The 14,515-nt window shown below is 36.0% G+C and overlaps 1 protein-coding gene across 4 annotated transcripts in view; it reads right to left on the minus strand.

Annotated features, from left to right (window-relative positions):
• MIS18BP1 (MIS18 binding protein 1) overlaps positions 1-14,515 on the minus strand; it is a 47,323-nt gene that overhangs the window by 8,018 nt on the left and 24,790 nt on the right. For 3 of the 4 annotated variants that reach the window (XM_072761488.1, XM_026000758.2, XM_072761489.1), the window contains 3 exons: positions 12,570-13,437; positions 3,356-3,528; positions 2,273-2,433 (listed from right to left, as the gene is read on the minus strand). In XM_072761488.1, coding sequence (XP_072617589.1) covers positions 2,273-2,433; positions 3,356-3,528; positions 12,570-13,437 — 1,202 coding nt within the window. The remainder of the gene's footprint in view (positions 1-2,272; positions 2,434-3,355; positions 3,529-12,569; positions 13,438-14,515) is intronic. The other variant, XR_012002152.1, reaches the window with a different exon arrangement.

Here is a 14,515-nt window from a genome sequence, read left to right on the forward strand (position 1 = left end):
ATAGGAACCAAAGCAGTATTAAACTTTTGTGTATACACATTTCCAATAAATAATTCAATCCTTCATTAAGATTTTGCCTATCTTTACATTAAAGCCTTAGAGAAAGTGGATTTATGCTACAGAAAATGAACTTACTTCACTACTTGTTTTATTATTTTTGTCTTTAAAATGTTGCTACTATTGCATCTAAGCCAAAAAATATATAAAACCTAAAATGATGGTAGAATTATGTAAAGGATATAACCCCTAAATGACCATGGCTGTTATGTAGTTGGAACACAGTAAAAGCCTCAGATGGCTCCCTTAAAATACCATTATTTATTTATTTATTTATTTATTTATTTATGATTTTATTTATTTATTCATGAGAGACACACACACAGAGAGAGAGGCAGAGACACAGACAGAGGGAGAAGCAGGCTCCATGCAGGGATGTGGGACTCGATCCCAGGACTCCAGAATCGCACCCTGGGGCTGAAAGCAAGCGCTAAACCACTGAGCCACCCAGGGATCCCCTTAAAATACTTTTTATATAAAATCCTTTATAATCTGTATAGGTAAAAAGAGCCCAGATAATGATTACTAAATTCTTAAAGCATTGTATAGCCCTTTAATATTGGAGACGTATAACAATATTAAAAAAATGAATAAAAATATTATTCTTGAAGTTAAGCTCACTAAACTCCTTGAACTTTTACACCTCTATCATTGTCTATATCCATTTTGCATTAATCTTAATATTAACATTTATATTTATATTCTAGAAATAGTTTCAAATTGGCACTTTCTATTGTATCTGTTTATGAAGAACATCCTTCTTGGACATAACATTCCTTCCAGTTTCCTGCTGTGAAGAGAAATCTGTGCGACTATCTGTGTCAGGAGTTTGGCTTCTTTTGAATTTCTTAGGATAAATTCCAATGAACAGAACTGATCTAATGGTTCTTGAAAATGGCCATGCTTTCCAAAAGGTATGATTCATTTTACATCCACTGATGTATGACTACATCAGTATCTCCACTGCTTTTTGTTAGTAGATAATTTAACTTATTTTGTAAAAGATTCTGTAACTTAGAATATATACATATGATTTATTTATTTTTCCTTTGATTATCAGCTAACATAACCACTTCCCTCAGTATTTATTCAGCCTTCGGAATTTTCTCTTGCCCACTTTACCCCTGTGATCGTGACAATTTTTTTTAAAAGATTTTATTTGTTTATTTGAGAGCGAGTGGGCAGGAGTGGGGAAGGAGGGGCAGAGGGAGAAGCAGACTTCCCACTGAGCATGAAACCTGATTTGGGGTTCAATCCCAAGACCCTGAGATTATGACCTGAACTGAAGTCAGACACTTAACTGACTGAGCCACCCAGGCACCCCCTGACAATTTTTATTCTAGTAATATGTGAATTAGTTTTTCATATTATCAACATTACTGGCTTTATTTGTTGTAAATATTTTTTCCCAATTGCTGAAGTTTTTAGTTATACAATTTTTCATACTACAAAAATTCTTTTATACATTCAAATGTCAACTTTGTGCTGTCATTTAATACCTCCACTAAATTTACTATACAGTAGGTAATATATTCATCACTTTTTTTTTTAAGTTTACCTCATTGCATATAAAATTTTAAATATAGGGACACCTGGGTAGCCCAGTGGTTAAGTGTCTGCCTTTGGCTCAGGTCATGATCCTGGGGTCCTGGAATCAAGTCCTGCATCAGACTCCCCACTGGGAGCCTGCTTCTCCCTCTGCCTATGTCTCTGCCTCTCTCTGTGGGTGTCTCATAAATAGATAATATCTTTAAAAAAAAAAATTTAAATATGGGCAGCCTGGGTGGCTCAGCAGTTTGGCGCCGCCTGCAGCCCAGGGTATGATCCTGGAGACCCAGGATCGAGTCCCACGTCAGGCTCCCTGCATGGAGCCTGTTTCTCCCTCTGCCTGTGTCTGTGCCTCTCTCTCTCTTTCTCTCATAAATAAAAAAAATCTTAAAAAAAATTTAAATATATACATTTAGCCTAATTAAACATTTCTGGGTTTTCAATTTGCCTCTACAACCATTATCTATGAAACTCACTGAAGGGTAGACTCTGGATACTGATAAGAATAGCATGTACTGGCAGGCTACTTCCTATATTTTGGGTCATGTCTGTGGAACTATCAATCCTTGGCCTAAACATTAGGGATGAACACTAACCAGACATAAAAATGAAAAATGTTAAAGTCAGTATTAAGAAAGCAATGATTTCACACATTTAAGACTCTTACCAGTACTCTTTGATTCTGCACAGGTGTTGTACTGAAAAAATCATCATGATCATCTTTTGGCAATTGTTCCAGAAAATCCCTCATTTGTTGCTTCCTTTTAAGAGTTCCCACTTTGGCAGTTATCTTAATAATTTGCTTCTTATCAGCATCACCTATCTTGCCTTAGGAGTCAGCAAAACATTTTAATAAGGAATTGGTTATTTATAGTAACTGCTCTAAATTTAACAGACTTTGTAAAATATAAATTGTCTATTTATATTAAGTAAATGCATCCTCTATTAATAAGTCTCCTACATAACAAAAGATTCTTTCTATACTGGGATCTATGCAATATAATTAGCTCATAAGATACTCATGAAAAAACTACATCAGATTAGCCAAGGTGAGATGGAAAAGGTCTTCACCCTCTCACATTCTCCTTGCTGAATGCCTAATTTGTTGATTTTCTAAAAATATAAACCTTATTGAATCAGGACAGGGATAGGATACTCCCAAAGGTTAGTCAGTATAAGCTCTGTCATAAACCCTGAGCAGGAATGTATACTCGGGAGGAATACAAAAACTAAATTTATTTAGAATTTTACTATGAATTTCTATGAGGCTCTACCCAAGTGGCTTCAAATTAAATTACTTTAAGGGGCAGCCCCAGCGGCTCAGCAGTTTAGCGCCACCTTCAGCCCGGGGCCTGATCCTGGAGACCCGGGATCGAGTCCCATGTCCGGCTCCCTACATGGGGCCTGCTTCTCCCTCTGCCTGTGTCTCTGCCTCTCTATTTCTCTCTGTGTCTCTCATGAATAAAAAAAGAAAATCTTTAAAAAAAAAAATGAGACTTTTAATAATCCAGATACTGAAATCTTTGGATTTAGCCACAGATTTCCTGGAACAAACTCAAGCACAAGTTTGCTCAGGCTATTACTGATGTACTTGATATCTAGATTAAAAATTGAACAGATGATCTTTAAAATACTTTCTAGCTTTAAAATTTGTAGAAAACACCTTTATAAAACCACGACAAATGGATAAATATATTTAGCAAGTAGAAATCAATACTGAGAACTAGGAAAAACAATTTACAAAGGTTACCATTTTGGCCTTTGGGATTGACTGTTTGTTTCTTAGTGACAGGTTTCTGGGTTCCTTTTCCTCTGGGATCTTCCAGGTATTTCCTCTGGCACTCTTCAGCAGATCGAGAACCTACAGCCATAGCTACATCTGACCAGAAACCAGGTTTGTGCTTTGGAAGAGATGCAAAAGCACTATGGAAGACCAAAACCAGTTAAAGACCAAGAAATTCAAATCAATAAAAACAACTTCCTGAATGCGTACCACTGTATCAATGAGATTTATCGAGCTAAAGGAATTTTAACCAAAATCATTCTAGATAACAGGGAAGAAAAAAATTCTTCCCTCCACACACAGTAACTTACTTGAGTGCTTAAAATATGAAGATGTAATTTAACGTATCTAGTACGTATCTTCTATTTTTTTGTATTCTATGAAACCTGAAAAATCATCTCAGGTCTTTCAACATCTTTTTCCTAAGTCCAACCATCAGTGATTTGATCTTTTGGGGTGATTCTAGCATGACTAACTTTTCAACACTGTTGTTCAAATCTTATTGGTGCTAAGTATATTGGAAAATGAGTTCTTAGTTCCTATATATTCTTGGTTATAAATTCTTACTATAAAGTGTTATTCTTGTTCTCGTTCTATCATAATTTATAGAATGCAAGATTTTATATATATTGAGGGAAATGAAAATTGGAAGAGAAATAAACCTGACAATATAGTCACCCAATTTAATAACTGAGTTACATTCTGAAAGTTTACTTGTAAATATTTAGAAACTGGTACACATTTCTGCTTCCCTCACTCCCCAGATTTTACATGTTGTAATTTAGCTGACCGTTCAGCCAGAAAGGATCTATTTAACTCACCAATTAACCTATGAAGTATTATGCTGATAAATTTTTTTTTAAGATTTTATTTATTCATGAGAGACAGAGAGAGAGACAGGCAGAGGGAGAAGCAAGCTCCATGCAGGCAGCCCGATGTGGGGACTCAATCTTGTGTCTCCAGGATCACACCCGGGGCTGAAGGCAGCACTAAACCACGGAGGCACCCAGGCTGCCTGTATGCTGATAAATTTTAAAAACCGGCTCCCTGGGGTTAAAAAAGTCCTTATTTGTAGTGTTTGTCACTTTCCATACTGTAAATACCTCTATGATGGCCGGTTTCAGGCTACCAATGTGATTCCCTGAATGTGGAGTAAGAAATGTGTGAAAGGACACAATTATACAGAAATTCCCACCATACAGATAAACTTGATATAAAGAATCTTAAGGCATAGATAATAATAATAAAATATATTAAGGTAATTAGGAAGTGATGAGTTTAGGGTATTAATAAATTTATTTAATTGTAAATCTATATGAATTAGCTTTTGTGAACAGGTACAAGTTGACTACAGAATACCGCTCACTCCATGTAGAAGAAGAAGAGTCCAGGCATTAAACACTAACAAATTCTCTACTTTTTTGCATAATCATTCCACAGATGTTCTAAAGTGGAAAACTAAAAGGATTTGGAGGCTCAAGCTTCCCTATTTGTGTACACCATTAATTTGCAAGTGTAGAACTACCAACAGGACTATTTTTCATAATAAAAATACTTAATTCATTTAATAAATTAGTCTGTAATTAACCCATCTCTAGTTTATCCTAGATAATAAAAGGGCAAATATAATGTCACTCCAATCCTACTTAAAACTTGCTTTTACAGGTAACAGAGGGAGAAAAAAAAAACTTGCTTTTATAACTCACTAGCATAAAATCCAAAGTATTTAATATGACTTACATTTTTCTTGTCTCTCTAATCTCCTCCTGTACTGTTCTTCCTTCATTTTCTGTACTCGTTATTTTGGTTTTCCATTATTTTGGTCTTCCTTCGGCATTTTTAAATATGCTTTCTTACTTCTACTTTTATATATGCCATTTTATTTAAAATGAACTTATAAAATTTGGCTTAAATATTTTTTATTTGTCCTTTAGATCTTAGTTCAAGTATCTGCTTAAGCTAAGTTAGATCTCAGAAACCTCTTAATTATTTGCTAACTAGGTTACAAGCATGATGAGTACAAAACAGTGAGATGCAACTAAGAATCACTTGAGGAGCTTACATCAAATGTACAAGCAAGCAGATGAGTTATTAAAATAAGCTATTAGACTACCCCTGTAGATTTTAACTTAGTAGGCTTGCAGTAGGAACACTTTGAATTTTTCAAAAGCTCCGCAGGTGGTTCTTCTGTACAGTCAGGATTGGAATTGCTTTATATTCCAAGAAGCATTAAATATCATATCTAATTAAGAAAGAAGCATTATAACTAAGTGGATAGTAGGAAGAGGTGATGACAAAGAAAGGTTACAGGGAGGAGGTGATTGACATATGAGATAAAATGTGAAGGATGGATAAAATGTAACAGGTGAAAATGAGGCAATGGCATTGGCAAAAAAAAAAAAAAAAAAAAGAAGATGAAGGGAGAAAAGGCCTAAGGTTAGAGAACAGAAAGTACTTCATATTTGTAGTATGATAAATTTCAAAGGCATGGCTGCAGGTTAGAGCTTTGAAAAAACTAGAAAAAAAGCAGAGCCTAAACCCAAGCCTGCTGTATCTAAATATTTTAATAGTATGCAGTCTAGGCAACTTAACATTCTTTTAAAGTTAACATATAGTAAAATTGTCTTTTTTGGGTATGGTTCTATGAATCTTAATGGATATGCAAATTTGTATAGCCATGATCACAACTGGGATACATAACAGTTCCATTACACTGAAAAAATTCCTAGTGCTCCCTCTTTGTTGTCCAACACTATAACTGTTGGCAATCACTGATTTGTTTTCTTAGTTTGTCTTTCCAGAGTGTGATATAAATGGAATCATACAGTATATAAACTTTTTTTTTTTTTTAAGATTTTATTTATTTATTCATGAGAGACAGAGAGAGAGGCAGAGACACAGGCAGAGGGAGAAGCAGGCTCCATGCAGGGAGCCCGATGTGGAACTCGATCCTGGGTCTCCAGGATCCCGCACTGGGCTGAGGGCGGTGCCAAACCGCTAAGCTACCCAGGCTGCCCTAGTATATGACCTTTTGAACTGGCTTTTTTTTTTGTTTCACTCAGCATAATCCCTTTGAAATTCAATCATGTTGTTACATATATCAATAATTCTTTTTATTACTCAGTAGTCCATTCATTCTAATTCTGATTTATTTATGTAGAAAGTTCCATAGAAATCAAGATATAAACTCTATAAAACTACCCTGTAAAGTTGTTTGTGAACTTCTGTGCTCACACCACAAATTTTGATATATCTTCATTTCTGTCCAGTTATCTTTTCTCCCACGACTTCTTCCTCTTTGACTCATGGATTATTCACAAGAGTGTTATTTTTCAGCTGGTTGGAAACATTCCTGTTAGCTTTATTGATTTGTAGTTTAATTCAACTATGGTTAGAAAACAAACACCCTATGCATGACTTTAGCGATCTTATATTTAAGATTTATGACCTGGTTAGTGTTCTACCTGGTAAATGATCCATGTATTCTTGGAAAAAAATGTATTTTTCCCCCTATTGGGTGAACTGTTCCACAAATGTCAATTAGATGGTTGGTTGATGGTGTTGTTCAGTTCTTCTACAGCCCTGCTGATTTTTTACCAATTACAGGAAAAAGCACTGAAGTTTCCAACTATAAAAATGCTTTTACCTCTCTTTTCAGTTCAGTCATTTCCTTCTAGTTCTTTCAGATTTTGATTCATGTATTTTGAGGGTTTTTTTTTTTTTTTTTTTTTTTTTTTTTGAGGGGTTTTTTGTTAGGTGCATATACATTTAGGATTATTGTCTTCCTGGAGAACAGACATTTCTATCATTTTTTAATGTTCTTTATCCTTGATAATTTTCCTGGTACTGAAATCTTTGACAGCTTTTACTACAGCTACTTCAGCTATGAGTTTTCAAGGTATTTTTTTATCCTATTTTTAACCTATCATATTTGAAGCTTCTCTTACATGGCACTAAGCAGGAATGTTTTTAAATTCATTCTGACAATCTGTTTTTTAAATGCTGCATTCAGACCACTAATAATTTTATTTGCTTTCTGCTTTGTTCTGATCTCCATTTCTCTGTTTCTCCTTTTCTGTCTTCTTTTTGGTTAAAAAATTTAAAAATATTTATCTATTATAAATTTAAAAATATCTCTGGTTTCCTAGTAGTTGCTCTAGAGATTGCTACAAACATACTCAATTACCTACTTAGAATCAGTATTTTACTGCTTCAATGCAGGAATGCAAAATTTGCCAGAAGTCTCTTCATCCTTCCTATTTTTTTTTTTAATTTTTTTTTATTTATTTATGATAGTCACAGAGAGAGAGAGAGAGGCAGAGACACAGGCAGAGGGAGAAGCAGGCTCCATGCACCGGGAGCCTGATGTGGGATTCGATCCCGGGTCTCCAGGATCGCGCCCTGGGCCAAAGGCAGGCGCCAAACCACTGCGCCACCCAGGGATCCCCATCCTTCCTCTTTATATTGTAGTTGTTTTATGTATCAAATTTACATATATTGAAAATATCATACAAGGTAATATTTGCTATCAACCATTAAAAATTGTAAAGAACTGAAGTCTGCTGTATTTATCCAGGTAGTTACTATTTCTCCTTATTCCTTCATTCCTGATATTGACAGCCTCCTTCGTCATTTCCATTGTTATTGAGCCTTTCTAGTAAGTTCATTTATTTTCTCAGTTCTAAAATTATTTGATTTGGGGAATATGAATAATAGTGAAAGGGAATATAAAGGAAGGGAAAAGAAATGTTGGGAAATATCAGGAAGGGAGACAGAACATAAAGACTCCTAACTCGGGGAAACGAACTAGGGGTGGTGGAAGGGGAGGAGGGCGGGTGTTGGAGGGGAATGGGTGACGGGCACTGAGGTAGACACTTGACGGGATGAGCACTGGGTGTTTTTCTGTATGTTGGTAAATTGAACACCAATAAAAATTAATTAAAAATAAAAAAAATAATAATAAAATTATTTGATCCTTCTTTTGATCTCTTATATCTGAGATTTTCTAAATTTCTGTTCAAGAATATTTGCTTTCTGGGGTACCTGGGTGGCTCAGCTGGTTATTAAGCATCTGCCTTGGCGTATGCTTAGGTACTGGGGTCATGAGCAGTCATGATCCTGGGGTCCTGCTATGGAGCCCCTCAGCAGCCAGACTGCTTCTCCCTCTCCCTCTCCCTCTACCTGCCACTCCACCTACTTATGCTCTGTCAAATACATTAATTAATTAATTAAAATCTCCAAAAAAAGTTTGCTCTCCGTTCCTGGAGGTTTTTTTTTTTTTTTTGACTAGCGACGTCTGTTCAGCCTTTATTGGCAGAACACACTACATAAGAGGGTTGAAGTGGGAGGAGTGGGTAGCCCAGATGCCAGGCCTGCTTCACAGGTGGTGAAAAACTTGTCCAGGTAGTGGCCAATCATCTCCCGCTTGATTTCCATCTGGTTCAAAGTCTTGCCATTTAGACACCCACCTTACTGCCCACTATCTTGGACATGATGATCATGTCCCCCAGGTGCTCCTTAACCCCCCGAGATTTCTCCACAGGGGCAAGCTCCTTGGCCTTCCACAGATGCTCTTGCAGTGAGTGCAGATTCCTCAGCAAACCCCGGTTCAGCCTCCGCTGCGGCTGGGTGCTGTATAGCTTCATCATTGCTTGTGAAACTGTTCAGCAGCTGGTGAGGGTCTGTGTTACATTAGGTGAACTTGTAGAAGAAGGTATGCCGCTTCTGCTCCACTTCGGCGATCTCATCAGCTATTTGGAAAGTCTCCTAGAGCATTTTTATATGCCTGCTTCAGAACTTGTCAGATAATTACAACATCTGTGCCATCTCAGCATTAGCATGTTTTTCCCCCACAGGAGTTGAAATTTTCCTGTTTCTTTGTATACTAATTCTGGATTATTTCCTAGGCATTTTGAAATACTGTAAAACTCAGTCATGTTTACCTATGCAGAATGTCAATGTTTTTGTTTTAGCAGGCAGTCAATCTGACTATAACCTGAGCTATAAAATCCAATCTGTTTGGTGGTTGCAGTTTCAGTAGTTCTATTTTTAAAGTTTTCCAGTGCTATTAAAATATCCTGTGACTGGCTTGGAGACTGGGTGGCAGTCTGCCTTAGTCCAGTTCTCAGTCTTTGGTAGGCTGTGTAGGATCAGATCCTCACATGCAGTTCGGGGTGAGCCCAGAAGTTCATAAACAACTTTATATGGGGTTACTTTCCCTAGCTCCTCCCCTTTGGAATTTTTAGTGCCCCAGGGTTCCTGTTTTTTGGTTCTCTGGCAGAAATCTAGGTCTTTAGTTACCCAGCTCTGCATACACTTCATACAGCTGCATCTTTCTGCAGTACTAAGCGGAAAGAGGACAGAAGGGACAGAAAGAGAAAAATGCAACACAGGTTGCCCTACCCCCATTTTATAGAAAAAGATTTTATTTGAGAGAAACAGAGTGTGTATGCGTGGGAGCGGGGAGAAGAGGTAGAGGGAGAGGGAGAAGCAGACTCTTCATGGAGCATGGAGTCCAAGTTGGGGCTTGATCCCAGGACCTGGGATCATGACCTGAACTGAAGGGAGATGCTTAACCAACTGAGACACCCAGGCACCCCAGCTGCCCTATATGTAATTAGAGGAAGGTTCGCTACTTTCAGAGTCTTAAGTACACGTGGGCCCCATATCTGCTGTGATTTTCACCCTTGCAGGTTTACATGAAGACTGTGGTGTAAGAGGAAGGAGCAAAGAAAAAGAGAACTCAGGGACTTCTGTTTTAAGTTTTATAGTCCCCTTCCTTCCCCTCAAATCAGAAGTGGAGGGCTTTTCTCTGAACTTAGTCCTCCCCCAGTGCCCACTTCTAGGTTTTAAGTGACCTTAATCTAGGTTAAGGAACACCAAAGGGAAAACTAGAAATATGCCCCCACTTCAGTGGTACTTAAAATTCTGGTCTTTTCCAATCAGCCTGTAACTATTTACCTTCCTGAATCAACAGAAAGCTCTCCATGCATCCTGTCCAGGTTTCATAGCTGCACAGGAAAAAAAGACTAGAATGTGCTTTCCTTGTCTTACTGGGAAACTAGAATCTTAAGTTCAGGCATTAAAAGAATCATAGACAATAAGGATATACAGTAAAGGTTGAGAATATTTACTATAACAAAATGAGGGGATATACAGCTGGAAAGGATACTAAGGTTAAAGTATTGTATACTGTCAATGCAAGGCAGAAGGACCTCTATATATTTTCAAGATTAGTAAGGATGCAGTAAATGCTTTTGATGTCAGAAGCACAACTATACATTAAAACTAATCTGGAAGTATATAAAACAGATTACACAGATGATAACAACAAAGTAAAAATAAAAGGCTACTTCCAAAGTTCAGGTAGGTATCAGAAGTCTGAAAAAGAATAATGTGAAGAGAAAGGGTACAGATGGAATGATCTTGTGGAAAAATCTAGAGCTCCTTGGGAATTACTTTGATTTAAAACCAAAATCAGTAATGCTAAGATTTAAACCTACTTAACTGAAAGAAATTACACTTTCAGAATCAGAAATGTCAGGCCAAGCAGATTGGCAGGGGAAAATAAGTTTAGTTTTTGACATATTAAGTTAGAATCTCTGTAAGTGAGATCATGAAGAAATGTCCAACAGGCAAAGAGAAATACAATTTTTTTTAAAAGATTTTATTTATGACAGAGAGAGAGAAAGCACTGGGTGGAGGGCAGAGGGAGAGGGAGAAACAGGCTCCTACTGAGTGGGGCGACTGACCTGGGGGCTTTATCCCAGGACTCTGAGATCATGATGCATACCTGAATGACCCACCCATTTATTCCCATGGGAAATACAAATCTAAATACAAAAATTCAGGACTAGAAATATAGATTTGGAAATCCCTGTTCAAAGAGTGAAGTTAGATCTTGGAAGGAATACATCAGTGAGGACTACATTATCATAGCAAGAAAGCACCCAAAACCAAGAACTTTGGAAAAGGAAAATTCTCTGTCTTAAAAATAAGACAGAGAAAGAACATTTAGGAAAATGAACAAGAACAGAGTGGCACAGAAATTTCAAGAAGAGTGTTTCAAGAAGGTAGATCTGAAAATGAATTCCAAGTGTTATAAAGTTAGGGAGTACCCAAGCAAATGAATCACTGAACGTGGTTTCTATCTTCTTTCTTATCAATCACATCTTTTCTTTCCATGAGATCATTTCCATCAGCACACCACCATACTCTGACTAGAGTCCTCTTATAAACAAATAAGCAATCAAACATACATCTTCCCTTACCTTCACACTTTTCTATTACCTATCCACTTTTTTGTTCCCTATCACTGCCAATTTCTTGTGCTGTCCATCTAGGTCTTTACTGTTTCATTCACTCTCGTTGCTCACTATGCTCTAGCTTCCAATGCTACTGCACTATTCAAATTACTTGTCCAGTCTATGCAGGCAAATCCAATTCTTGTCATACTTGGTTTATCAGCAGCACTAACCGTGAAACCTTGGATGTATCACCTAATTTTTGAAGCTATTTCTAGTCTAGAAATGTAGGGAGAAAGGCCGTATTAAGTAATCTGCAGGTATGAATTCAGTTTTAAGGTTTCATAATAGTAAATTTAACTATAAAATATTTCTTAAAATATGATGATCTGAGACATCATGATCATAATATAGACAGCAGCATTTGTCTATATTAAAATTTTTTTCTCCACCTTAATTGAGGTATAATTGTCCAATAAAATTATATAAACCATACATGAGATCACTTGATATACATGTACAATATGAAATGACAACCAAAATCCAGTTAAATATCACATCCATCCCCTCACCCTTTTCTTGAGGGGGAGGGTAGCTCTCTTATAACATTAAATGGGAAGAAAGGAAGATTAACTTTTCCTTTTACTCATATGCAAGCTGTAGAGATGGCCACAAAGTACACAAAGTACTTTCCTTTTACTCATATGCAAAGCTGTAGAGATGGCCACAAAGTACACAAAGTACTTAGAAGTTATCTGTATTCTCCCTCATTCTTTGTATAGATTGTTATTTTTCTCCAAAAGTTTTGGGTTATCTTCCATATTAATGATTAGAGGTCACTAAATCAGCTCATCATTGGTATTTTTAGGTTTTCAACTGTTTGGTGACCACTCTCAATATTTCGGAGTGGTCTACTACTTACCAATCTTACTACTTACCAATGAAGTTTCTGTAATTCTTTCTCATTCCATTCTTCATCCTGAATTAGACCAGGAAAGCTTTCAAAGCAATGCCTATTTATCTCATCAGTTCCCCTTGCCTCAGTAATTGGAGACTCATTCCTAATACCAGATTTCTGAAGACTGTCTTTAACAGAACATCTAGCTTTCTTTTGTTTGATATAAAATTCACTTTCACTTTCTTCAGTTTCAGATTCAGAAATCACTGAGATTTTCCTTGTGGCAGCTCTTGTGCTTTTCCTCAGGTGAACCACTGTTTCTTTGGTATTTCTTGCTCTGGTTGTCTTAGCAATTCCAGATTTCTTTCTAAATCCCTTTTCTGTTTCACTTTCTTCACTAGACAAATCTGATGAGGACTGATGCTTGTGAAATGACACAGTTGTATTTTTTATTTTCTTCAATTTTGGTAACAACCTTGTATTTTTCTTAGAGTCAGAGGTGACTGTTTGTTTCTTTTTAGGACTAGGTATTTTCATTTTCTGGTTGACAGTGAGTAAATCACATTCATTGCAATCTTCCTTGTTTTTACTTTTATGATCCACACTACACTCAAATGCATTTTTAAAGGTCTTTGTGGGCTTACTGATCAAATTTGTAGTTCCATTTAAATGTGATTTGCTTTCTTTTTGATGCTTTGGCACTGCAAAATCTGTTACTGCTTTAATGGTATCACAGGACAGATCATACTGCATGCATTTTTGTTCTATTATTTTTTTAGATTTAAGAGGTGTCACTGAAACACAAACTTCCTTCTGATTAAGAGTCCTACATTTCCTTTCTTCATCTGAGAAAAACAGTTGCCTTGAGGTTAGAATGTCAATGGATACATTCGATTCTTCAGTTCTTTCTTTTCATAAGACAAAACCAAAGATCAAAATCTCAAATTAGCTACAATAAAATAGAGCACAGAAATTTTTTTCTAAAATAAAATATATTGGTTTCCCCCCATAAACTCCTCTGTAAACACTACTGTCATTATTAGTCTTCCTGAAGCACCAGTCTGTTCAATTGTAAACATAATTTTTTATGCCAACCAGACTAAGTATTCTTATGGTCTACTTAGTGTACACATAAACCCTGTCTGGCCTTAAACATAGTTCTAATCTCTCACAGTAGTCAAATCTGAACAGTATTCTATATCTACTAGACCACTATTTCTCCAATTTTCTTGATTCTCAACTTTTACTAATATCATTCTACTTGGAAAGTTTTCTTCATTCAAACTAAATCACTACCTGTTTTAATTCCATTTTCTAATAAGCGTAGTCCACAAACTTTGTCCTGATTCCCTCAACTAAATGAAAGTTCTCCTTCAAATTTCAAGAATACTTTTAAATAATGCCATGTTTGACAATGTGCCCTTCATTATAAATACAGACTTGTCTTATCTTTGAATAGAGGAAAAAAATCCTTAAGTGTAAGAATTTTGTCTTCATTTTTTTGGATTTTTTGTTGCTGTTGTTGGAGTTAGTACAGAACCTTTCACATGTACAGCAAATTATAAATCCAGTAAAGATGTATCACCTTAAGTATTTGAAAAAGCGTATTTAAAATGATGTATAGTTTTGTGATTTAAAAAAAATTAGGGGTGCCTGGCTGGCTCAGTTGATAGAACATGTGATTCTTGTTCTTGGGGTTGTCAGTTTGAGCCCCATGTTGGGTATATAATTTACTTTAAAAAAAAAAAAAAGGTTAAAAATATAAAAATTATTTAGTACCTAGATAAGGCAGGCAAACCTACAAGTAAATACGATATGTAAAGTAATGCTTATCTTATTATACAAATCATGTTATATACAAAAACCTGAAAGTAATAACACTGTATGTTAATTATGCTTCAATTAAAGAAAAAAAGGTATTCTTAAAAAGAAAAAAAACAAAAAATAAAAAAACCCCGACATTTATAATCATTGAAATTCTTGGTT

The sequence above is a fragment of the Vulpes vulpes genome, chromosome 6 (assembly GCF_048418805.1).
Source record: "Vulpes vulpes isolate BD-2025 chromosome 6, VulVul3, whole genome shotgun sequence".
Classification (NCBI taxonomy): Eukaryota; Metazoa; Chordata; class Mammalia; order Carnivora; family Canidae; genus Vulpes; species Vulpes vulpes.